We start from the raw sequence: 24,667 nt of genomic DNA on the forward strand, positions 1-24,667 counted from the left end.
TTAATCTCTGTAATTGTTCCAGGTACTTTGGTATCATAATCTGGGGAAATTTCAGGATATCTGTCATGTTGGTGTTTGTGTAAACTTCATAGGATGTCGGATTCCGGTATCTGTGAACGTAGACATGTGGGAAGCAAATCTCGATTCACGCGGAATTGCGATTTTCCATTTACATGATATTGTATTCAAATAGGTCATCTGTACAAACGCTATCGTCTTTCCTATGGCGTCAACTAAGGACAGTGTACTTATTTTTAAAGGTAGCAATTATCTTCGACAGCGACTAGTGTTATCCACATTGAGCGGCAAACCTGTTAGAATAAAAGAAATCAGATCTCAGGATGACGAACCTGGTTTGAGAGAACATGAGGTTAATTTAATACGCTTATTGGACAAGATAACAAATGGATCTCGGATTGAAGTTAGTGAAACGGGTACATCTCTTTATTACCAACCAGGGCTTTTGTATGGGGGCACAGTGAACCATGAATGCTGCAAAGAGAAAGCTATTGGTTACTACTTGGAAGTTTTAGTGGCATTGGGACCCTTCTGTAAGAAAGCATTGCATATAACTTTGAAAGGAGTGACAAATAATCAGAATGATCCCTCAGTGGACATCTTTTTGAGTAGTGCTATCCCTATCGTGAAGAGGTTCCTTGTGGTTGATAATGGCCTTGAATTGAAAATTACAAAGCGAGGAATGGCTCCAGAAGGCGGGGGAGAAGTATTGTTTAAGTGTCCTGTGCGCAGGAACATAAAACCTATCCAGCTTGTTGATCAGGGGAAAGTGAAACGTATACGAGGCATCGTGTATGCGGTACGTGTCTCTCCAACTATCAGCAATCGCCTTGTTGATGCAGCCAAAGGAGTTTTTCTACAGTTTATTCCAGATGTGTACATTTATACAGATCATCACAGAGGCAGTATGTCTGGAAAGTCACCAGGTTTTGGTATTGCTGTGGTTGCTGAGACTACAACAGGGGTTTTTTACTCTGCGGAGGCCGTTTCAAACCCTTCTGGTTCTGGGAGCCCTCCATCTGTACCAGAGGATGTTGGCAAGGAGGCTGCTTTTCTTCTTATGGAAGAGATTTATAGAGGTGGGTGTGTAGACTCAGTGTTCCAAAGTGTTGCCAGTCTGTTCATGACCATGGCACCAAAAGACATCTCCAAGTGCTTGATGGGACCATTGTCACCGTATACGATCCAGTTCTTGCGACATCTCAGAGAGTTCTTTGGTCATACATTCAAACTTGAAAGTCATAAGAAGAGTAAGGAAGAGGAAGAGTTGAATACTGGTGCAAGCAAAGTTCTCATCACCTGCTTGGGAATTGGATTCACCAACTTGAGCAAACGTGCTGCATAATGTCTGTTTGATTGTAAAGAGTGATCAGTTTTTAAAATGTTTCTAATTGATCTGTCATCCTACTTGCATGTTACATGTAAATGTTACTGGCCAATGTAGAAGTGTCTGTACAAAATTAATATTACTTAACATTGATAAAAATATTTGTATGATTTAGCTTATGTTGGCATTACTCTAACATTTGTATGTTGTTTAATATAGGAGGCATGATGAGGCAGGTCGTCACAGTTTAGTAAACAAACTTTATTACATACGAAAAATAAGCTCTAGGTGAAAGGAATAGTAAAATATCAACATAAGAATGTGTCTCACTGCGCACAGAAAGTTCATCTAAAGCAGAAAAGGTTTTTGTATAAAAAATAGTTTATATATCATAATGACTGACAATTTTATATAGCGTAAGACAGCAAAATACATTGTGACAGGAGAGTCAGTTGTATCCAGGTTTTCCTCCAAGTGAGAGATGTTTTGTATCCTCACAAAAGTATGTATAATTGCTTCAATCTTTGGGTTTTGGAAATGAAACATTCTCAAAATGCTACAATATCCATTTTAATGACTTAACACCCCACCCTTATCAAACTGCTTGTTCCACTGTGTACATTTCCTTATCATACACTGCTGTTTGCAGGATTCGGCACAGGAGAGTAGGTTATAAGCAGTACTGTTTCAGTTTCACAGGCTAATGTCAGTGACCAGTCTGGTGATGGCGCTGCTATCCATAAACCACCAGACAGACTTATGCATAGACACTTCCATGTCACAGATAAGTTATCGATGGTGGTGTTGTGACACCTTTGTGAGTAACCACCTACATGTCCAGACAACCCAGAAGGCGATCAAACATCTTCACCATGGTGACAGCCTCATCTCATGGTGAAAAGAAGATTCTGGTTACAGAGAAAGACAATTACCAGTCAGAATGTTTAGAATGATTGTGCCGAAGTCCATTTAGAACAATATCAGACTTAAAAGTTTTTATGGCGGTGAAAGTTTAAACTGAATTCTTCTGGGATCCAATACCTTGTAGTCATGTCGGTGGCTACCAACATTTTTGTGGTATGATACCTCCATCCTCAGGGTAACCTGAATTTTGTATGTATTATTTGTTTGTTCCATCTAAGCTACACACGTTAATCTTCTCCAGTGACTGTCAGACTAATTAAACCAAAGTTAACCAGCTTCATGGTATATGGACGTTCTTGAAAAGTTGACAGTCATTCAGGTGGTAAAGATACTCCCTGCTTTTATGTAACAAAGGTTCATTACAAAAATTCTCCTGTCCTAACTACTGCAATCCACACTTTCAGACCCTATCTAAGATCCACTTTAAATCCATCCACATCCAGGTTGGTCAAGTTCTTTTCTCATTTCATGACCCTAATAATCTCAAAATGATGCAGAACTGCTGAAACAGATGCTTAAGACGTTAAAGATACCTTATTGATAGAGCACTAATATTTTTTCGTCTTCCACTGGAAAGAATTGTTCCTACTGAAACTTGTCACCTGTTGAATGCCATCACAAGTTCAGTGTGCAGCGTGTGCGGAAACAGATCAACTGGTACGACATGGCTCAGTGAGAACTGCCCCTTGTCACAGAGCTGTATGAAGTTGGACATGGTGTTGGGGCTGTCTGCCTTGCAGGATACATACACCACATGACGGATCTGCTGGCAGCTGCACAGGGCTTTCACAACCTGATGATCTGCATGGAATAAACAGATTTGATGATCCATTCCTGAATAGTCGAGAGTCCAACAAATAAATAGGAAGGGACATGTGCAAGTGTACGTCAGCCAAAGCTAATGCCACTCGTTACAGGCCAAGAAGGTTTCGTTACATTGAACTGAAGACTTTGAATATCCTATGAAAAGACTAGTGCTAACAGAATGAAATATTTTGATGGAATTTTGGATCTGTATAAATAAGGAGATCACTCACGCAAACCACTGCGACCAGGATTCACAACAGCAGCTATATCTGATGCCATTCCCAATTCTGTGATGATTTTTGGAATTTTCTGAAACATAAATGGTGTCAAAGTGTAAAAGAAATCCCGTCTTTGTATAAATGCATCAAAGTTGTTACCTGGCTTAACACAAAATTTCCAATATGTTGGCTGCAGGTTGTGTATGTCCAAATGACTACGAGTTTCATACATCATTCAGTTTCTGACCAACACGCGTGACTTACCTTCTCAGCAAGGCCTGGTATGAACTCCACATTGTAGACGCCATTAGCGAGGGCATTCTTTCTGGCATCTGTGACTGCACTGTATACTGATTCCACACCAACTGCACCTCTCACGTGACGAGATGCGAGGATGCTCACTGTACCTGCAGCAGTACAGAAAAATTTAATTCCATTGTCTTCCAATTTAATATTAGCTGGACCCTATTCTGAGCCCATTAAATCAAATAACTTCATTAAACTTATTTCCTTGCCATGTACTTTAATATTATCCACACAACTATATGAGTCTTCCAAATGGCCACTTTTCACTAACAAACTCGTGTTGTCTTGAATTCAGACAAACACAGCAAGCAGCCTGATAAGTATAGAATTTGACGTTTTCAAAGTGATGAGTATGAAGATGGCCGTCTTCTGGGTTGTAGTGCCCAACTGGTCTGGCCAAGGCTCTGCCTTGAGTAACAGTTACAATATCTCAAACTGATTCCATGCTCACAGCTTACTCATCACCCTGATGATGGAGGTAGCAAGGACCTCTGAAACATTGGTAAACTTCTACCAGACTTCTGTCTCCAGCCTGATATGGAGCTACCAATAAATTACAAAACATACAGTAACCTGCTCACCAGTGCCACAGCATACGTCGAGCAGTGTCGTCATTTGAGTGAGGCCAACCAGCTCAAACACTGTGTTATACAGCACAGTTGCGGCAGCAGTGTTTACTTGGAAGAACGAATCGGGCGATATCTGGAACCTGAAGTCTCCCAACCTCTCCGTCAAGTGCGCGTCTCCGAACAGAAGCGTGTACGGAGCCTGATCTGCGGTGCATCGTGTATGTCGACTGTACAACAATCGGGTGAACCAAAATTACTCAATCACTCTAAGGATTATGGAAAAGAAACATTCAAGTCAAATAGCTGCTTGTGTGCTGCCGTTTTATACTTCAATTGAATTAAGTAAAATTTGTTTCAATGAGATTCATATTTGTGTGTGCTTCGTGCAAAACGGAGAAACAAAACATATTCCTTAAACGTAAGCCTGGAACTAGTAAAACTACGTGGCTGATTTCCCTTACCCATAAGTCACCCCTCTCGTGGTGGTGCTTGGCAGACCCTGGGTTTAACATTGAGGCACATGCAGTGACACGACACAGTAAAACAGAAACTGACAAATATGATTCTGTGCCATACCAAGGCTGAAAGTAGAGAGAGGAAAGATTGCACCGTGCTCCGGATCCATGAAGGAAGAAGTCTCGGAGCTTGGCGCCCTCTTCTTCCAATCTCTCCTGCTCCAAGTTTTGTGGGTTAAAAACAACAATGGCCATGATTTGACCCTCCTCACTGGAACGCACCACCAGACTACGCCAGTGTCCACCATCTTGGAGATGAAGGCATGCAGGCAATGGAGATAACCGGATGTAGTCTTCATATGCCTATAGCAGGAATGTTACACATAAGTACTTCTCTGTTGTACCCGAAATACATCTGTGACCACAGAATTCAACATCTTACACTGAAGGGAACCAACTATCAGCTTGGTCAGTTTGTATCTATATTACTGAATGGTAATGTGTTGTCTCATCTGCGAGAAACAGTCCACCATCTAGTGACTCGTTCTACAAATGGGCAGCAATAAGTAGGACTTAACGTTCTCATGGCAGTGAGTGCAAAGATGGCTCTCTTCTGGGTTGTAGCACCGTGTAGGCTGCTGGAATACTGCTAACGTTTCAAAGGTCTTTGCTGCCTCCATTATCAGGGTGCACCTTGATGGCCAGATGGCAGCATCAAGTGCCTATGAAATGGTGGTAAACTACCACCAGACTACGCGGTGTTACAACCCAGGAGACGGTTAACTCGGGTAGCAATAAGGCTGTAAATTGAAAAAATTAACTTCTTTGTATACCAAGTGAAAGAATAGCAGATGAGTTTAGACTAATAAATGAAGAGGAATAATACTTTTATTCCCATAAGGTTCCATCTTTTTTAATCCTGACATTAATGACAAGTGCCTCACTGAATGAATTTTTGGCTAATTAATGATGCTGTGTCAACTGCATAAGTTACACAGCAATTATAAGGTTATGAAAGTTAACAATTATGACACAAAGAAAAGTGTTAGGAGACACACCTGTATTTACCATATAGACTGAAAAAATAACATCATAAACCATACACAATTCTAGAGCACTACCACTGGACTAAAGCATTCAGTCCTTATTGACCAAGAGTGACATCTACCTGCGCGACTTGTTTGTGACTCTGTCGCATGTTAATGAGATGTGTCCCTCTGACACAAACCATTGATTCTTCAGCAGGACTCCCCACAAAGAATCCCACAGTCTTGGGGTTTCCATCAATCCCAATCTGAATGCTGAACTCATCCTTGTTGCGGTAACCTTCTGTAACAGGCTGAAACAAGGCGGTAGTTACTGGAACTTCACTGATCACATCATCAAGGAAAACTATACAATGGAATTATTTATTCCCTTTCCATTCACTCACTGAAGGTTTCACTTGATGCAGTTTATATGAAATCTTCTTGACTTTCTTGCTCTTAGTTTGGTCACGTAATTTCTTCACAAAGTTCTCCAAAACAGTCTGACTCCATTTCCACTTAATCTGTAATTGCTCCTGGTAGGGCACCTGCCACAGTGGGGTTACAACACCAGCCAGACTGTCATATTGGTTGTCAGATGTCACTTGAGTAGGTGACACACATTCTGTTTCTAGACGTGGCACCTGAATACAGAAAAAATTGCCAACAACCTACAAATCCACACAGCAGCAAAAACAGAAGATCACTAACTAACCTAATTAATTAACCAAATTTAACCTAAAATTTCATAATGACATTTCTTCCTTGACATTATATTGCCATGACTCAATCACTGAAGACTGGAGGACGTATTAAAACCAGTTACAATCCCATTTTTTAATGCGATGAATGACAAACCAATGAAGAAAAACTATATTAAACACATCCAGTCGCAATACATAATATGAAGAATAATAAGTTAATGGGCTGACCACCTTCCTATTATCCACACCTAACCTGTCACTGAATTAACTTCAGCGATTACTTGTGTTTTTAAATGAAACTATCTTTGTGCATAAGACTGCTAAACCCAACAAGCATTCTTATTCAATTCTACCACTGAATTAGAACACTGTCAGTTGCATTTGTTAATTTGTAATCCATAAAGAATTCATGCTGATTAAATAATAACTTCAAAGACGATTTTCATTATACAAAGCCTTGAAATAAATCTGAACTCCACTTACATTATTTAAACTCCGAACAGCTCTTCGGAGACAACTTGCTTCCCGAACGGAATATCTGCGAAGAACGCGAAACATTATTTCATTCTAATTTAAACATTTTTGGTGGATACACACACCAAGCAGAAGACTACAAGTAATCCCAGTTGTAGGCGGTGATCTGTGGTGTGCTATACACGGAAACAGCAATCACCTAACCTCATGGCTAGAAAATAAACTCAATTTGCTTGTCTGTGACATTAAATATAAGTAGCTTTTTTTATACCAAAGCATTTGCCAAACTATTATGAGTGCCTGTCGCCAATTACTGTCGGAGAACTAAGAAACTGACTGCAATCTGTGGTTCGGACCATAGTTTATACCTAGGTACAGATCGGTAACACGCAGTCATAAGTTGGCAACATAGATGGAAAATGACACCATAGATGGAAAATGACACCACACGTATAATGTTCTGCCACCTATCCGCAACTGTTATGATACTACTAATAACCACTAATTGGCTGGAACAGTCCGTTTATCCCATGCGATAATCTCGAGAAACACTGGATGGATTTTGACGAAATTATATGTGGAGACTGTGACATCGAACAAGGCGACTTTAATATCTGGATGTGCACACTGCAAAGAACTCATGAGGACATTAATTTCGCACAGAAATGCAGGGCTAGCCGTCTTAACAGACGTCGCGTGTCTATTATTTTCTCGATTCACAGTTCGTGATGTGGTGTTGCTCACATGCCGCACTGTATCTGTCGCGTTTCTTGTGGAGAGAAGCCGTGGATCGCGAGACTAGTGTTCAAATGTCCGAGTTCGTCTTTGTCTCCGTTCCAGAGATTTAAAAAAAATGACAAATGTGGTTGTTTGATGGCAGCACCCGCGGTGTGGCTCGAACACAATCGGAATTTCAATGTTACTCAAAGAGTGCGCGTTTCTAATTTTGGACAACGGAGTGACGTCAGGGACCTTCTGGCTTTTCTGATTGTTGTTTCACAGTTATGAGACAACAGGCAAACATTTTGCTATTACCGCATCGACGACCGAGAGACGCTGACCACTGCTGGAATGTCCGCACCTGCAGACCAACCTCACGTTACGTACGTCGAAGCAGTCAAGTTCACACGGTATTCAATGTCAATGCGTGACGTCACAGCACGTAGTTGAACGATGACGCTCAGTGATTCGCTGACGTGAAATGGCGTCATACACCAGACCTGTCCCAAGTCAGACGAATGCAGTCCACACGCTCAAACCAATTACTTTTAACCCATTTTAATATTATCCTCCCATCTACGCTATTAGCAACTTCCGACTAGACCAATTTTCTGTATACACTTATCATCTCTTCCGCGCATGCTACATGCAACCTCGTGGGGGGGGGGGGGTGAAGTGGGGCCTGGCAGGGGGGGGGGGGGAGTCGGGCCAGAATGGCATCGCAGGTGCGAGAGACTGCTTCATTAGTTGCCAGTAGTGCGTGCCGTCAACATGGCGTGTCTCCTCATCGCCTGGCTGCTGTTGCATTTGGCAAACGCCCAGGGATTACTCAGTCACCCGTGAGTACTAACCGGAGCCCTCCCCTGACATAAGAACGTAGCTACAGATAGTTAACCCTTTGGACTCGTCTAAATAATATTTAAAGATTCAGTCCGTACCGCGAAGAAAACACAGCACTTCACCATTAGACAGATCGACTGGTTAACGCAGTTTAAGGAAATAATCGCCGATTACATTGGGAATCATACGAAATACATAAATACGTTGTTTGGGGGAAAAAATGCAGAGTTACCAACTGTTAAAGCAGGTGGTATATATAGTTACCACTGCGATTTAAATGGTTAATATGAGCTCAAATGTTACTAGCAATGCCTGCTGAAAGACGACGGAAAATTCAAAATACTTTTCGCTCTAAGTTTAATAAACTACTTTAAATTTTATTTTCTAAATTATTTATTCATCGTTTCGTAAAATCTAACGCGCTGTTAACATCGTAACGGCAGGTTTAACCACGCAAAAACGCAGTTGAGAAAACTGCAACAGAAACTTCCTACAACGATCAGAAAAATCACAGGCAAATAATTTTTAAGCATAAAATTCAATGCACGTGGATATTTTTCGAAATACAAGAAATCAAAATTTCCAGACGCGACTACAAAATAAATCTGACTGGAAGAAACAGGGTGCGACAGACGGACGGACGGACGGGATGTAGTTTATCTATTACACAGATTTTTCTCCGAATGTCGTCTGCTAGAGGATTCGTCTATCTTTACCTTTTTTATTGATAGAAACGCGCGACTGTACCAGGATTTTGGATACCCCTGCGCCAAATTTTGTAAAATAAAATCAAAGGTTTTTTTCTCCCTGGGTTCTCTCCAAGAAGAACACATTTTCATGATTACTATTTCTTACTACGCGCCGTTTTGGACACCCCCATACATAATTTTCGTAACAATAAGCTGGGTTGGAAATAGCCAGTTACGAAACAGTGGAAGTGGCCGTGGCATATCGCAAGCTCCTGTTCCTGGAGGGACCAAAGCTAACTGGAAAATCTCGGTGTTGGTTCGTAGGTCGAGATTTGAACAGTTACCACGAGTTGCTTAATTAAGCACCAAGTCATGGTACAGTGGAGGCTTAGATTCAAGCTCCGACCAATTTACTCCAGGGGGAAAGAGCCCCCGGTAAGGGCACGCACTGGAGAGGGGGCTGGGTAGGCCCCAGAGCAGAACGCACGGGCCTTACGCCCACAAACATGAGGAACGAGCAGATCTCTCCATTACGATCTAATTTCATGCGTAAAACCGAAGTTCCGAAGGTAATCAGACCTAATGTCGCCCAACAGCTACACATTCACCCTGAAAATGGCAGCTGCAATGTTTGGCGAAACACCGCCGAAAGCCAGAGTTTGGACAAGGTCCTCTTGCAATCGACGTTGCTAAATAAGTTTACTGAAGACGCAATTAGTAGCAACGACACGCGATAAAATAAATAAATTTTTCATTCATTTCTTGTTTCTTAAAAATACACTCGCAGAAACAATTCCAGGTTTTACGTACAAAAAATCCTTTCAGGGGGTTTTCTCCGTTCCTCCGTTCCTGGTCCAGTTCTCTTTCCTTCTGTTCATAATACGACACCGAGCAGGTGCGCTCAGTGTTAATGAGTCCGGTGTTCGAATCTGGTTCGAGACGCCACCTGTCCCGAGCTGTTCAGGCGAATTCAAGTAAACCAAATCCTGCTCCTCTTTTAAAATATTTTCTTATATATATTTTAAATTCGGTACGCGCTAACGCGAATTAGACGCAATTCCGAAAAAAAAGGAGATTACGTAAAATACGCGTTCTGAGACGATCATCATTTTGTAATTTACAAAACGACACAAAAAAGAATCGAAAAAGAACGAAATCAAACGAACAAAGAAGTTTTTCGAAACGTCAAAACTTCACGCGTGTTTACGCGTCATTAATTAAACTTTGGTTGCATTTTGTTTGCACAGACCCTCATTGCGTCACGTGGATTACATTTCACGATCCGTTTCGTAATACAGTTCGCGGCAGACAGTCACTTGTTTGCCTAAACAGATGATTACGTCACGGGCCCTATTATTGTACCGGCACGGGCCTAACGAGGGCCAATTGTTGTTTTCAGACGCGGAGTGAGGTTATGTACATTGAAAAGGAATGCCTGCTACTCGCACGCCACTCGCGTCTGTTTGCGGGGCAAACAGACTTTGTTTAATCTCTTTCAAAGACGCTAACTCGCTCAAAAGACAAATGTATGGAATTACAATTCACGCGTGTTCTTTGCTTGTTTAATCATTTCAAATCCTAGAATTCGCTACGTTAACAGCGAGCGGGCCGCACGTTCGTTCTGTCTACACTTTGCGTGGCAATCCGAGATTGGGCACCCCTGGTAAGGAGACTGAGCCGAGCGGTGAATTATTTTATGGTTGTATAAACTTAGTGTTTGCACTTTCTGGAGGATAAATCATCTATTTCTACTTCTGAGAATAATTACCGCCGCTCGTTCTCTGTGATGACGTAACACGAATTTATTGTCGAATGACTCAGAAACCTTTTTCAAAGTTCTCCTCGGTTCTCCTCTGTGTTTGTTGTGTACACAGATCAAGAGATTAAGTCGTTTAATGGTCTGAATTCTCTTTCATCGGAAACAGAAGACAAGGAAATTCTTTCCACCGTCGAAGACGCCTGTAGAGGTTCTTCAGAGGAAAAGTGAACCAAGTTCTTAACGAGATATCTTGTTCGTAGCACGAAAGAGGCTTAGTGTGAGGTTGTCCAATTCTGACCTTTCAATTCATGGCTCATAGGCCTACAATGAGGCCTATATGAGACCTCTGTTCACCACAGCTTAACGTTGTTACAGGCCAACAAACAGATCTTAACCAAACCTAGCGGATAATGAACCGACACATCGTATTCACCCAAAATTTCGAGAAATGTTAAAAGACTTTGAAACTTTTAAAATGTTAATAATCGGGAATTTCAAGTTCTAAAAAAAGATTTTACATAATTAAAAATTGAAAGTTTGCCAACTAAGAAATGTCCGAGAATGTGTTTGGGATATTTACCACTAGGTTCTCTGGGGTCATTTTGTAAAAAGTTAGGTTAGGGTAATCTAGCTCACGTAATTTTTGAAAAAAAAATTTAAAACTGGGGCTATTTTAAAATGGGTGACAAATTCATTACGCGGGAGAAGGCGAATTTAACACCTTAAAATTCACAAGCTAAATAAGTAATCAATAATAGTAGTGATAATAAATATTGATTTATGATTCGTAAAAGCTTGGTTGTGGCGGGTGTTTCAAGATCCAGTACTGGCGTTCGTCTGGACCAGTGGTATTCAACCTTTTTTGTTCGCGTACCCCCAGATATAATTTATCTTCCAACTTTGTACCCACAAAGTTGTTGGTGTATAATTCAAGTTATACGTAGTATATAATCTACATCCAAAATAAATTAAATAAATTACATTACCGATTATTCAGTGTTTATCATAAAATAATATATTTTTTTAAATTTCACGTACCCCCGGGGGGTACGCGTACCCCAGGTTGAATACCACTGGTCTAGAGGGTCTGACAAACTCCCCGAAAGAGCCGAAGCCCTCTCGTGTGATTCGAACAGACGGCTTCATCATTACCGCCACATTAACCCGCTCGGCGGTCAGCTGCTGAAGAAGGATCGCGAAATGCTGAGGTGGTTGCCGACAAACGCCTGAGCCGAAACCATGGCAACAGCGTTTCGATGCGCTCATACGTGGGGCAATTTGCACCATTAGCGCACTCCTATTGACGCCGAAGACAGAGTCAACAGCCACCGAGCACAATCCTCCCCCTCGTTGGCACTTCCAGGGCCAAAGGATCTCGAAATCTCTTACCTCACCGCATGTAACACGACCCGGACGATAATCGCGATGTTTACTTAAGAATTCACATTCTCTCCACGTGCAAGAACATTTTCACTTCGTAGGGCCACACCGACTCCGCGCCAGTGAACGGAAGGGATCTGAAAGGACGAGGAAAGCCAGGAACGCGAGAGACCGGCAAACGCCACTTCTCATCGGGTTCCAGTCCCGGTAGATTTTCCGCGATTTTCTTCAGTCTACAGAAACAAACGCGGAACAGAACTTTTAGCCGTTCCCTTCCTTCGTCCAGTCGCGCTGAAAAGGCGTTCTTTACGCCACATGACGTACCAGGTCGTTCGTTGACTAACAAGAATCCAAACCATTGTTGAGCAACAATCGGTTCCAACTTAAAAATAACGTGGCTGAATCAATCGGAGAGGCGCGGAGGAGGAGAGTTCAGGAGTAAAACAAAGGACGAACGTCGACTTAGCTGCAGGTTCAATGTCAAGGCTTCACTTTCAAATATTCCTCCACGCCCCCCCACCCCCCAGAAAACGTTCGGTTGGCACTCCTGATCCACACGTCCTCCATCTTGACTCAGAGTGTTCGTGGTTTTCCTCAGTCTCTCACGCAAATGCCGGCCTATCACCTTAAATAAGGTCACGGCCGCTTCCTTCCACATCCCTTCCACTAGTCATGAATCATCCCATCATTCAACACTACACAGCACAGTCAGCGTCGTTAAACAAAGTACAGTCTTCGCACTATAAAAATTGGAAACTTTTTAACGGAGCATTTAGAAGAACTGAGGCTGACTTGTAGGAAGATACCAGGCATGAAGATGGAGGCAATATATTTATCCGAAACGTGGGTATCTATTCTCATTCAGTGGTTGCAACCACACGTATAAGCTATTAATTAGATCAATATTATGTTAATATTTTAATATTTTCCGTCAAATCACAAATTTTAATAAGATAATAAAATATAAAATATTTAAGACGTTCCAATTTGTAAATCGATCATTCGATGCGGAACGTGAAATGATATTTTAAATATTTTATATTTTATTATCTTATTAAAAATTGTGATTTGACGGAAAATATTAAAATATTAACATAATTCACAATATGACGCAAATATACTACCTTATCAATATTATACTCGCGTCTTCAATAAATTCATCGACAATGTGACCTGTAACGGACAAACATGGCGGCATTGCGCAAAGACGTGACTCAAAGAACACGAAAAAGTGCGCGGTTAAAATGCGAAAAGCCCTGCGATTATAAGTAACACTCATGAGAGTCGGTGCGTCGGAAGGAACAGCCAAAAGCCAACCCACACGACTCATCAGGCGACACCAATGAATGAATATTCATGGCTGATATCAGCTGACGCTCAGATGCGAAGGTCTTCCTTTTTTGAGGTCGTGGCGTGTGATAATTCACACCAATTAGGCGCAAAGAGGACCAACATGTCCCCTGGTTGCCAGTTCAGCGAAACGGTGTCAGGACCTGTTCAAGGATGCCTTTGCTGCTATGGCAAATGAATCTTTAAACTCGGTCCATGAGGCCATTAGAACAATTCGGGCGCCTGAGGTCGAGGACGTGCCCGGATTTATCTTTGTCATGAGGGTCTGAATCAGAAGAGGATTTCATGTTCTATGTCCGTCTACTTGCAAAGAATACAACACCTCTAGATCAAATCTCGATGTAGTGTTAATTATTTTATTTAGTGTTCTGTGTGACGACAGGTCCATATGAACAGGATCCTTCCATCCTTTTCTCGGACTGGGACCTGTTCATATACGTTCTTGGCAGATGATCCAGAAGTGGTTTGCCATTGCCTTCTTCTGTGTGTGAATGGAGTAATTGTTGGGATGCCACGGAGGAAAACTCCGTGTTGCCTAGACCACGGCCTTGCCCAACAGAAGTTATAAATTCGGGCACCGCCGGGAATCGAACCAGAGACCCCAGGATTACAAGGCCAGCGTTCTAACCGCTAGACCACCGTGGCTATGTAGTGTTAATATCTGATAATTAATTTTGCGCTGGGCGTCATGCTAATTAGCTGTCCGACAATAAAATTATCTCAGCAAAAACCAAACATCAAGGACAGAAAACTGTGCAACATCACCAAAAAAAATCCGAAATTTAAATATGTGTAAGACAAACACGACGACTACAGTATCACGACAAAGACTGAACATTCCAGACGTGAAACGTCACAAAACTTTCGTAATTTCTTTCACCTCCTAAAAAAAACCAATTCTTTGAGACAGAACTGTATTAGGTGAAATTTCAGCTTCTGAAGGCGGTTAAGTTTCAAAAACTGGCGATCCATCGCCCAAAAGACAGCCTTCTTCAACACTGCAAAAGCTCAGTGTTTAGCCTTACGGCAAGCACCTCCGAAACGTCCGTTAATCGGCGCTGTTCCTGGCTCCGCTGTCGACAAGAACAGCGCGTTCTTTAGCACGTCTAATGGCATGACGATCATATAAATCGCATTATAATCGAGTAAGGACGTACGCGACCTTTCAATTCAATTCAACTGCACCTGGCAAGCATCACAAGTTACGTAACTGGCTCCACGGACCAGAGTTCTTCTTGGGAGAGATTTGACAGCCACAATAACATTTGGTGAAGGCTGAAACCACGCGTTGTTCTCCGGTCGTGCCTGTGACTTCACTCCCCTCGAGCTCTCCTCAGCAGCCCTTCTCAAACAGCCTCAAACAAAACTCTCTTTTCTTTTCCAATGCGCGGAGTTCTTAGGTCCGCGAATAACCCCAAAGCTGGAGTACCGCCCCTTGTCGGTTGTCCGCGACTGCTTCTTCAATATCCATGCCAAAAATCAATCAGCGGACGTGCAAACTGCAGTAATCAATCATTCACGCAAAAAACAGCCAGTGCATTGAACACTGCATAAAGGCGACGTGGCTGGCTGATTAAGGCCGTGACGTGGCTCCTAAATACACGGCTACGCGGCAATGACACTGCCCAAGAGAAGTGCAACATGGCCACTGAGCGCAGTGTTTTACTGTCTTAACGGCGGTTCAAGTTCATTGGTTAAATAGTAACTTTCAACGCCACAAAGACTGTAATCAAAACCTAACCTGACAGTGTTTCTACATTTCGACAGTGTTTTAATGTTCACTCCAAATGAAACAATTGAACGATTGTGTTTCGATGGCAAGACCTCGTTTGTCCTGCTCGGAAGGAAGCTCGTCTGAATTATATTTAAGAATTCAGCCCGTACCGCGAAGAAAACACATCTCTTCACCATTACGAAAGATCAAATGACTAACGCAGTTTAAGGAAATAATCGCTGTTTATTCTGAGACTCATACAAAACACATGATGATCTACTGACTGTTGTAGCTGGTGGTACATATAGTTACCATTAAAGTTTAAAACGTTATGGTTACAGACGTGTCATAAAATGCAGCGAGAAACAATTCAATATGTATTTATTTATTATTATTTAGTGTTCTGTCTGACGACAGGTCCATATGAACAGGATCCTTCCATCCTTTTCTCGGACTGGGACCTGTTCATATACGTTCTTGGCAGATGATCCAGAAGTGGTTTGCCATTGCCTTCTTCTGTGTGTGAATGGAGTAATTGTTGGGATGCCACGGAGGAAAACTCCGTGTTGCCTAGACCACGGCCTTGCCCAACACAAGTTATAAATTCGGGCACCGCCGGGAATCGAACCCGAGACCCCATGTACCTGGACTAAATAAATTAATTCTGAGAAATGCGCGGGGTCACGTAAGGATGTAACGAGGTCCGTCTCTCTGCACAGGTCATGCCCGGACCTCAGGAACCTGAGCGCCAGGTCGGAGCTACTGGACGAGCTGGTCGCGCCCTGCAGGTACGACCAGTGGGCTCTGCCCACCGGAAACAGGACTGGGCCCCTCAACGTGGGAGTGCGAATGCACGTATACTTCCTGGGCGCCATTGAGGCTCAGAGCCTGGTGAGTGACGTCACAGGGTCACGTCTGCACTGCGCTGAACGTGCCGACGGTGATGGTCTGGAAGAACGTGTCGCCTCCATCTTCAAAGTAGACGCGAATACGAGAACGCTGGTAACCACACGGCGTCACAAGCCAGACCATCACCGTCGGCAGTGTTTATCGGTCAAGTCCGGTCGAGCGACTGAGAAGGCCTCCAGTCAGAAATTGGTTGTCCTGACCGAAGTTCTTCACAGTTTTCCTCAGTCCACCCACACAAACACTGAGATAGCAGATCATATTCCTCCCGCAGGCGAAATAAGGTCCCAGGACGTCATTCACGTCTTTACACGGGATGAAGCCAAATGATTTGAAAGGGCGTAGCCTAAGAATCAATCGATCAAGCCCAGAGTCACTCAGCTGTTCAACAAATTCCCTCTTATTTCTTGCCTTGAATCTCCGTTTTTGTAGAAAACTATCGGTCCGATTTCAATCATGTTAACGAATTTTTAAAATCAACTCTCTCTCTTTAAGCAATGAAACGTCAACGTCTAGTAGAATCCCCGTTCACAATTACACATTACACGGGTTTGGGTCCCGTCGCATCAACCGAAACGTCGCTTATTGCAGCTCACGTTGTCACTCCAAATCGGACATCAACAAAAGCCGAGGAAAAGAATCCGAACCAAGCTGTTCTCACAGGCTGGATGACGTCACGACACGCGAAACACGGCCCTGGAAAATTACGACGACATCGGAAGTTAAACAACGCGGAGCTCCGTCGTCTTTGCCAGTCGCCGCCACAAGATCATTCACCCCACCGAGGGCGAGGCGACCGAGACCTTGCTTGAGGAACGCGAAGGGATGACACCGCAGGTGCAGGCGGAAGGATACAATACGGGAAGCGACGATCTAGACTGCGTGATTGAACGCGGCAATTGACGTTCCGATGAACTACTATCAGCTTCTCAAGGAACACTTTTGCATTCCTTTCGTTGGAATCAACTGACTGACTGGTTCATCGATGTCAAAGAGACACTGAGGTCGCAGCTGTGGAGAGCAAATCAGACATGAAAATGAAGACCGAGGAGGAGGCGGGAATCCCACGAAAAATCTCAATCAGAACAGCCTTTGTCCGGTCCGAGACTTGAACCCGGATCTCCAAAATACGAAGCAGGAGTACCAACCACTCGGAATCTACGTTCAGTTGGAAAGAAATAAAAGAGAACCACGTGACCAGCAAATGGGAGTTACTTCCGAGTCTTGTAGTGTCTTCGACCTTCGACCTTCTGGTACTGCGCAGTCCGTAGCAACGGATTCAGAACAATTGAATGTCGGACGGCGACCGTCGCTGACTGCCTGGACAGTCGCCCGCGTCTTCATTCTGCTGCTCGGCTTAAACCAGAAGCGGGCTTTTGTGAACACGGTAATGAACTTTCGGGTCCCACAGTAGGCGAGGAATCTGACCAGCTGAGTGACTACCAGTTTCTAGAGGACTCTACTGCATCGAACCTGCATGTCACGTGTCCTGTCTGTAGGCTGTAATGACAGTGCGATCGCAGTTTTCCTCAGCCGCTCCAGACAGACAGACCGTGACCGTTTCCTTCCACATCCCTCAAATTCATGTCACGTGTTACTGTTGATAAAGCGTCGCTAAATAAACAAACCAAACGATGAAAGAGCTGAGGTTGTCAAGGCGACGAGTATGAAGGTGACTGTCTTCTGAGATGTTGAGCCACAGGCAGGAAGCACCTGCCGAAACGTCGGTCAGTATCCAGCAGACTGCACGGCGCAACATCCCAGGAGATAAGTCGTCTTCAAACAAACGAACGAACGAACGAACAGAGTCTTTGTCCGCTTCTTACGGGGAGTCGTGTGTGTTGCAGCAATTCACGGCGCACATCATTCTGCGTCTGCGGTGGGTCGACCAGCGACTGGAGTACAGGGGCTTCGCCCCCGACGTGCCGCTGATAGTGCGGGAGGGATATCCGAGGTGAGTGTGTCCACTGACATGACCCCACCCCCGCGTGGCCTTCGTTTCGCGAAACATTTGCTAAACATTACGAATTCACTCGGCAAATTTCCTTGCATAATGAAATCACGGGCGCTCGAGTTGCACATGGCTGACTTCTGGGTGGAAACGTTTCGGAGGAACATACTGCCTCCGTCTTCAGGGTTGAATATTTAGGCAGCAACGTTGGAATCCGCCAATACGTCCGCACAGCGAACAGCCAACTCGTGTCACTTACTTCTTCTTGTTCTGACACAGAATCAGTCTGTGGACGCCACACGTGTACCTGGTGAACGAGCAGGAATCCGTTGTGATGGGGTCCGACAGGAAGGACGTGCTGCTCACCGTGGAGCCAGACGGAACTGTTGTGCTCTCCACGAGGTCAGTTCGCCATTAAGAATTCATCTAAAAATAAAACTTCCTGGCACATCAAATCAAACTGCGTTGTTGCTCGTCTCTGAAGTGTCAAGAGTCTTAAAGCCGTGACCTTTAGAAGGAAATTCTGCTCTTACAACCCCCCGCCCCCCCACTCGAAACGACAAATAAAATGTCTGTCGCCCACGAGATCAGTTCTAAAAATATTTCGACTAATTTTGCAGGATGAAAGTTACGCTCTTCTGCCTGATGAACCTGCAGAAATTTCCATTCGACGAACAGCAGTGCCCTCTGGTCCTCGAAAGCTGTAAGTAGCACACAGTGAATAATCGAGACAAGTTTCTTCGAGTCTGAATTCTCCATCGACCGACGTCACTTTTCAGGGACACACAACAGCAGCGAACTCATCCTCTTCTGGGAGCCAGACTCGCCGGTCACCGTCAACAAGGACCTTCACCTCACCGAGTACCGGTTGGTAAACATGTGGTCCAACTTCAGTGTTGCCAACTACTCGCTGACATCCGACGTAAGCTCGACCTTCGGCCTGCACTCCAGGCACTACGGGAAATTTGGTGAGTTGCTTTGTCACACCTGTTCAGTTGATCACTTCCGGCGTCACCCCGTTCTTCCTCGACTTGCCAGAATGAGGTTAAGGACTCGTTTGCCGATCATCCCGTGCCAAAAACTTGACAGTGCCTCGTCTGGTTAACAGATTCCGTGCATCAGACACGAGAAATTGCTTCATTTTTTGACAGATAGAATGCGTGACGAATGCTTGCGTGAATTTTCGATCGCCCTGTAGATGTCTCCGTAAACTAACACGTGGAAGGAGTCATTTTACTGACTGGCCCACGTGGTGTTGCAGGTGGTAACTACAGCGCGCTGACAGTTCGGTTCGACTTGGCTCGAGAGGTCGGTCACTACATAATGGACTACTTCGTGCCCAGCATCCTGTTGGTCGTCGTGTCCTGGGTATCCTTTTGGCTGGACCCGAATGCCGTTCCCGGCAGAACGACCCTGGGTGAGTGAGATGGACGAGATTCTCAGGCTCAGCGCATGGAATGAGTACGCCGAAGGTTCAGGAATGCGTTCTACTTAAGATTCCTGAATCACGAAGGAAAATTACACAAAGTTATTTATGAAAACCAATTATACTGAAATTTGAAGTTCAATTCCTAAGATTTTAATTCATGAGTGATCAGTAATCAGCGCGTGTCACCGATAAACTTGGCATGAGATAGCCCTTTGGAGAAATCTCGCTCAATAAATTGAACTGTCCTGCCATCTCTGAACAGCTGCAGTTAATTAGCTGTGCCGGCGTCGCGTCCCCGTGGATACACACAAAAGTGTTTATTATCTGTGCACTGTTGCAGGGACCAGCACGATGCTGACTTTCATAACGCTGACTCGCAACACAGGCAGCTCCTTGCCCAAGGTGTCGTACATCAAGGCCACCGAGATCTGGTTCATCGTCTGCACGGCCTTCATCTTCGGCTCACTCGTGGAGTTCGCCTTCGTCAACACCATCTGGCGGAGGAAGTAAGTAACTCTGACGAACTTGCATTCGTCATCAAATTAATTCGGGGCGATTTACTGTTCGTTTGTTTGTTTGTTTGTTTGTCGTAGGAGAAACGTGGAGCTGAAGAAAGTGAACAGCAAATACATCCTCAAGTCCACCCTGACGCCACAGATGAGTCGCAAGCAGATCCACAGTTCGACCTCCAGCATCGACCGATGCCAGTCGTGGCCCAACGTCACGCAGACCGACTCCAACAGCGAGCTCAAGTTCTACCTGGGGCCTGTGAGTTTCAGTCATAGAGGTCCTGGCGTAATTTACCCCTTTAAAGCCCAGTGGTAACTATATGTACCACTTGCTTCGCATTTTCCCCACACACTGTATTTATTATTCTCACAGCGATCATTTCTTTAAACAGCGTCAACCATTTAATCTTTCAAACGGTGAGGCGTTGTGTTTTCTTCGCGGTACGGACTCAATTCTTAAATGTTATATTCACACGAGCTTTGGCTTCAGACGACGAAGCTCCTGTCCCGGCTGTCGCGTGGAGAGACTCAGAACATCAGAGAGGACCTGCGAGGAAATTCGGTTCTGCCGAATACGAAGCAGTCGGCCTCGACGCTCGGCTACTTTCGTAGTAAAAGGCACCAAGAGTAATACTCCGACTTTTGTGCGAGAAATTCCGATACGTCAGGTGTAACCTTTTGTTTTCTTTGCACATCAATCACACGGGAAGCGGTTAGAACGCTGGCCTTGTAATCCTGGGGTCTCGGGTTCGATTCCCGGCGGTGCCCGAATTTATAACTTGTGTTGGGCAAGGCCGTGGTCTAGGCAACACGGACTTTTCCTCCGTGGCATCCCAACAATTACTCCATTCACACACAGAAGAAGGCAATGGCAAACCACTTCTGGATCATCTGCCAAGAACGTATATGAACAGGTCCCAGTCCGAGAAAAGGATGGAAGGATCCCGTTCATATGGACCTGTCCTCAGACAGAACACTAAATAATAATAATAAATTACGTACTGCAGCGCACATCAAGGGAATTTGTCCCGTTTGCAATTTCTAAGCGCCTGCGTATTGAAGAAGGAAAAGAGATTGTGAATGAAAATGTAGAACACACGCGAAGCGGCGGAACGTACTTTGGACAGCCCTGCAAACAACCAGATTTTTGTCAAGGATCTCGCTAACCGATGAATAAATAGCGCGCCGCGAACCTTTTTTAAGTGAATGCAAATAAGGCGACACTGGGTTTAACGAAAAGCAAAAGAATGAGTCACTATAAATTCGTTTTCTCCCCATAAGTGGTCGTAAAATTTTACGTAAATATTTTTGTGCGTCCAACCACATCCCAAAGAATCCACAAGAAACTGCAACGTGAAGTAATGTCCAAAATCCCACATGAGTCAACTGCTTAAGTAAAAATATGGCTGTCGTATTCAACCCTTTTTGTTCGCGTACCCCCAGATATAATTTATCTTCAACTTTGTACCCCCAAAGTCGTTGGTATATAATTCAAGTTATACATAGTATATAATCTTCATCTAAAATAAATTAAATAAATTACATTACTCATTATTCAGTGTTTATCGTAAAATAATATTTTTTTTTAAATTTCACGTACCCCCGGGGGTACGCGTACCCCAGGTTTATTACCACTGGTCTAAACTATTGCACCGTGTAGCAGTCTGGTAAAGTATACCAACGTTTCGGAGACGCCTACCGTCTCCATCATCAGGGCAGTGATAATAATGATGTTGGCATCAAGGACCTCTGAAGCGTAGGTAAGATTCTACCAGACGGTGCAACATCCCGGAAGAAGGCGTCTTCAGTCTCGCCCCCGGCACGACTTCCTGTTTCAGAACGACAGCAACACTCTGACCGTGAACTCCATGGATTCCATTCGCAACGACCCCAACGCGGGTTCGAAGCCTGACCCCGACTACACGGACCTGGTGATACCTGTGCCCGCCCCCGGCTCCCCGCCCAACAACTCCGGCTTCACGACGATGACGCCCCAGCAGATAGCCCAGTGGATCGACCGGCGAAGCCGCGTCTTCTTCCCCGCCGCGTTCATCCTCTTCAACGTCCTCTACTGGGGCTTCGTCTGGATCTGAGCTCCTTCCTTCGACGACGCGGAACGGACCCCTTAACTTCACGAAACCCTGACATGTCTCCGGTGCTCGGCAACGAGGGTTCGAGTCAAACATAATCTGTATCGACTTAGACGCTCCTTTTCGAGCACCGAATATTTAAGGCACGGACGAAGTTCACATTCGTCAAATTATTTGTTTCGCGAATCCCAAAGGGGTCTTAAGAGAGAGAGTCTTCAGCATCAGAAAACACTGCAGTGTTTGTGAACAAAGCAGAACAGAGAAAAACTTAAGACGCAACCTTCTTCAGGAGGAAAATGTTGCTGTATTATTTGATCGTTTTGTGAGAAAATACCGACTATTAAGTTTACGAGGCTTCGTGCAGTCTTCTCGCGAAAGGTAGAAGATGGAAACTGTTGCCTGAATGAATAGGAATTTTCACACGGCATTTATCGTGGAATGAAATATTCACGTATTTCGTTTGTCGAAATACACGTGTCTTATTCTACATTTAATCGAAAAACGACTGAAAATTACACGAAGAGAAAAGTCAATTAACTACGAGGGCGATTGCCCGGAAGTATCGTGCAATTCCACGAGATGGCAGGCCACAAGGATCGAGAATACAGAGGAATCGATCTATGACATCGCCACGGCCTGTGGACCGGAAGTGATGTGATCGGGGAATCTGCCTGTCGTTATGCAATAAAAGTGACTAAAATACTAGTCAAAGTAATTCAGGAAACTGTTTCCAGTTACCACAGCAAGGAGGGACTTTGTGACTATTCTAGTAACTTCCTTGAATTCTAATGCATATATTATAGATGGATTGTATCTTACCCACACGTAGTTCGTTAAAACTTAGTTATTAGGATGAAAACACCAAATGCTTAACCAAGGAGTTTATATTTTTGCATTACATAACATGGACTAATATCATTAAATGTATCAACTAATTTTTGAAACACTTGCCTGACAGAGACGAGTTAAGTTGTTCTAATTTGCTGACAGCAGTGGCTTAATGCAAACCGAAGATCTCACGCACAGGTAAAATGCGTCGTGCATTACATTTTATAAATAATAAGACAGACAGGTCTTAGTTGAAGACCATTTGGAAATCTAACCTCAAAGATTTCGGTTATAGTAAACGACCTAGTCCTCTTAGCACGTAAGATTGTTCTGTTCAGAGAAAAATTCCAAACCGCGGCGCCATACGATCAAAATAAGGCCTTTTCTATCAGAACTTCGGACAAAATAACAAATGCCGCGCTATTCTTGAAAGGCAGACGCCGCTGAAGAACGTTTAGCATTCTTCGAGTACATTCACGCCAAAATAAGAATCCGCAAAAACACGTCATTGTAGTGTCAAACCCACCGGACAAGTGCACTCAAGGTTCACCCCTACCTATCGCGATCTGACGTCTCGCCATGCCACGGTGACCTAAATTCTCTATTGGAAGCTAAACCCACTGGTGCGACTAGCCGCGTGCGACTAGCGGCTAGTCGCACGCGGTTTATTAAATCGCGTGCGGCTAGTCGCGCGCGATTTAGAAGTCGCGTGCGACTACGCGCGACAAGCATTTATCAGTATTTAAATGGAGGTTGAAGAGAGAACAGCCCCTACTGTTCTATCATGTCCGTCGTGGGAAAAAGCGAAGTCTTCGATACTGGATACATCCCATGTTCTTGGAACGTTCCACAAAAGGCGCATTCCATCTGCTGTACGACGAGAAGTTTTTCAACTACACGAGAATGAGTGTGAAGTCGTTCGACCAACTGTTACAACTGATCAGGGAGGAAATAGAAGGAACGGATACAAATTTTCGCCAGAGCATACGCCCCGAAGAAAAACTCATGGTCACTTTAAGGTATGCAAAATTTATTTCAGTTATTCATTTAAATATCTCCACCTAGTCTGAACCCGGCGATACAGCAGAATTCTCCAAGGAGTGGTCTGATGTTGACGGCCTGTCCGGATAGGAGGTAGAATAATAACCACGTTGTGAATGGTGTGATGAGAAAACAAGTTGAGGTTGATAACTCTGAATCAACTCGATCAGTTTAATTTTAGTCGTACTTTTGCAGTAGTCTGGTATTATTTTGAAGTCATCCAGGAGCGACGACAAAAATAATTTATCAGAGTCGTGGTGTTCGCTTTCTTGTCTAGCTTGAAGACTTGATTTTAAAATAGTATTAAAAATATATTAAAATTGGCCGTCAATCACAATAGAAGATAATTAAAAGATTAAAATATCATTTTTCGTTCCGTATCGAGTACTCGATTTACATATGGAACATTTACGACATGTTTCGGCTATCAAGTCAAAAGCGTATATCAATATATAAACTTAAAACGAAAATTACTGAAATGCAACGCCAATATTAGATTTAATAAAATATGTATAAAAAACAAAATAACACCGAATTATGCTAGAATTAAAATACAAGGAAATAATCCAGATTTACCATTGATAAAATATAAAGCCGAAACATTATACATAAAATCAGAAATCAAACAACTCTA

At 43.7% G+C, this 24,667-nt stretch overlaps 3 protein-coding genes across 4 annotated transcripts; 2 read left to right on the plus strand and 1 right to left on the minus strand.

Annotated features, from left to right (window-relative positions):
- Positions 1-71: 71 nt before the first annotated feature.
- Positions 72-1,907, plus strand: Rtc1 (RNA terminal phosphate cyclase 1). Its single transcript, XM_022065384.2, has one exon. The coding sequence runs from the start codon at positions 224-226 to the stop codon at positions 1,361-1,363; it is 1,140 nt and encodes a 379-aa protein (XP_021921076.1). The 5' UTR covers positions 72-223; the 3' UTR covers positions 1,364-1,907.
- Positions 1,897-7,882, minus strand: LOC110830412 (tRNA (uracil-5-)-methyltransferase homolog B). Its single transcript, XM_087350937.1, has 10 exons — positions 7,863-7,882; positions 6,837-6,891; positions 6,057-6,293; positions 5,793-5,963; positions 4,746-4,987; positions 4,182-4,396; positions 3,559-3,701; positions 3,307-3,385; positions 2,872-3,070; positions 1,897-2,253 (listed from the first exon to the last, which is right to left on the minus strand). Exons 1-10 carry the CDS (start codon positions 7,865-7,867, stop codon positions 2,235-2,237), a joined length of 1,365 nt encoding a protein of 454 aa, XP_087207063.1. The 5' UTR covers positions 7,868-7,882; the 3' UTR covers positions 1,897-2,234.
- On the plus strand, positions 7,585-23,128 carry LOC110830440 (pH-sensitive chloride channel 2). Of its 2 annotated transcripts, none has more exons than XM_022065382.2 (10): positions 7,585-7,930; positions 15,999-16,170; positions 18,033-18,139; positions 18,416-18,538; positions 18,757-18,839; positions 18,916-19,104; positions 19,398-19,553; positions 19,906-20,071; positions 20,159-20,333; positions 21,913-23,128. In XM_022065382.2, exons 1-10 carry the CDS (start codon positions 7,899-7,901, stop codon positions 22,165-22,167), a joined length of 1,458 nt encoding a protein of 485 aa, XP_021921074.2. In that variant the 5' UTR covers positions 7,585-7,898; the 3' UTR covers positions 22,168-23,128. The 2 variants fall into 2 exon arrangements, with proteins under 2 accessions (XP_021921074.2, XP_021921073.2); XM_022065381.2 differs by lacking the exon at positions 7,585-7,930 and adding an exon at positions 8,281-8,386.
- The last annotated feature ends 1,539 nt before the right edge of the window (positions 23,129-24,667 follow it).

The sequence above is a fragment of the Zootermopsis nevadensis genome, unplaced genomic scaffold, assembly GCF_977971745.1.
Source record: "Zootermopsis nevadensis isolate Lab colony 2312 unplaced genomic scaffold, Znev_1.0 Znev_ptg000017l, whole genome shotgun sequence".
NCBI lineage: Eukaryota > Metazoa > Arthropoda > Insecta > Blattodea > Termopsidae > Zootermopsis > Zootermopsis nevadensis.

Bases quoted from the DNA above. Each gene is read 5' to 3' on its own strand.
- Rtc1 (XM_022065384.2), top strand. From the start codon at position 224: ATGGCGTCAACTAAGGACAGTGTACTTATTTTTAAAGGTAGCAATTAT.
- LOC110830412 (XM_087350937.1), bottom strand. The intron at 6,294-6,836 runs GTAAGTGGAGTT...TTCTGTATTCAG, and splicing joins CTGTTCGGAGTTTAAATAAT to GTGCCACGTCTAGAAACAGA. The intron at 3,702-4,181 runs GTGAGCAGGTTA...GTACTGCTGCAG, and splicing joins CGACGTATGCTGTGGCACTG to GTACAGTGAGCATCCTCGCA.
- LOC110830440 (XM_022065381.2), top strand. From the start codon at position 8,319: ATGGCGTGTCTCCTCATCGCCTGGCTGCTGTTGCATTTGGCAAACGCC. The intron at 8,387-15,998 runs GTGAGTACTAAC...CTCTCTGCACAG, and splicing joins CAGGGATTACTCAGTCACCC to GTCATGCCCGGACCTCAGGA. The intron at 18,840-18,915 runs GTAAGTAGCACA...GTCACTTTTCAG, and splicing joins CCCTCTGGTCCTCGAAAGCT to GGACACACAACAGCAGCGAA.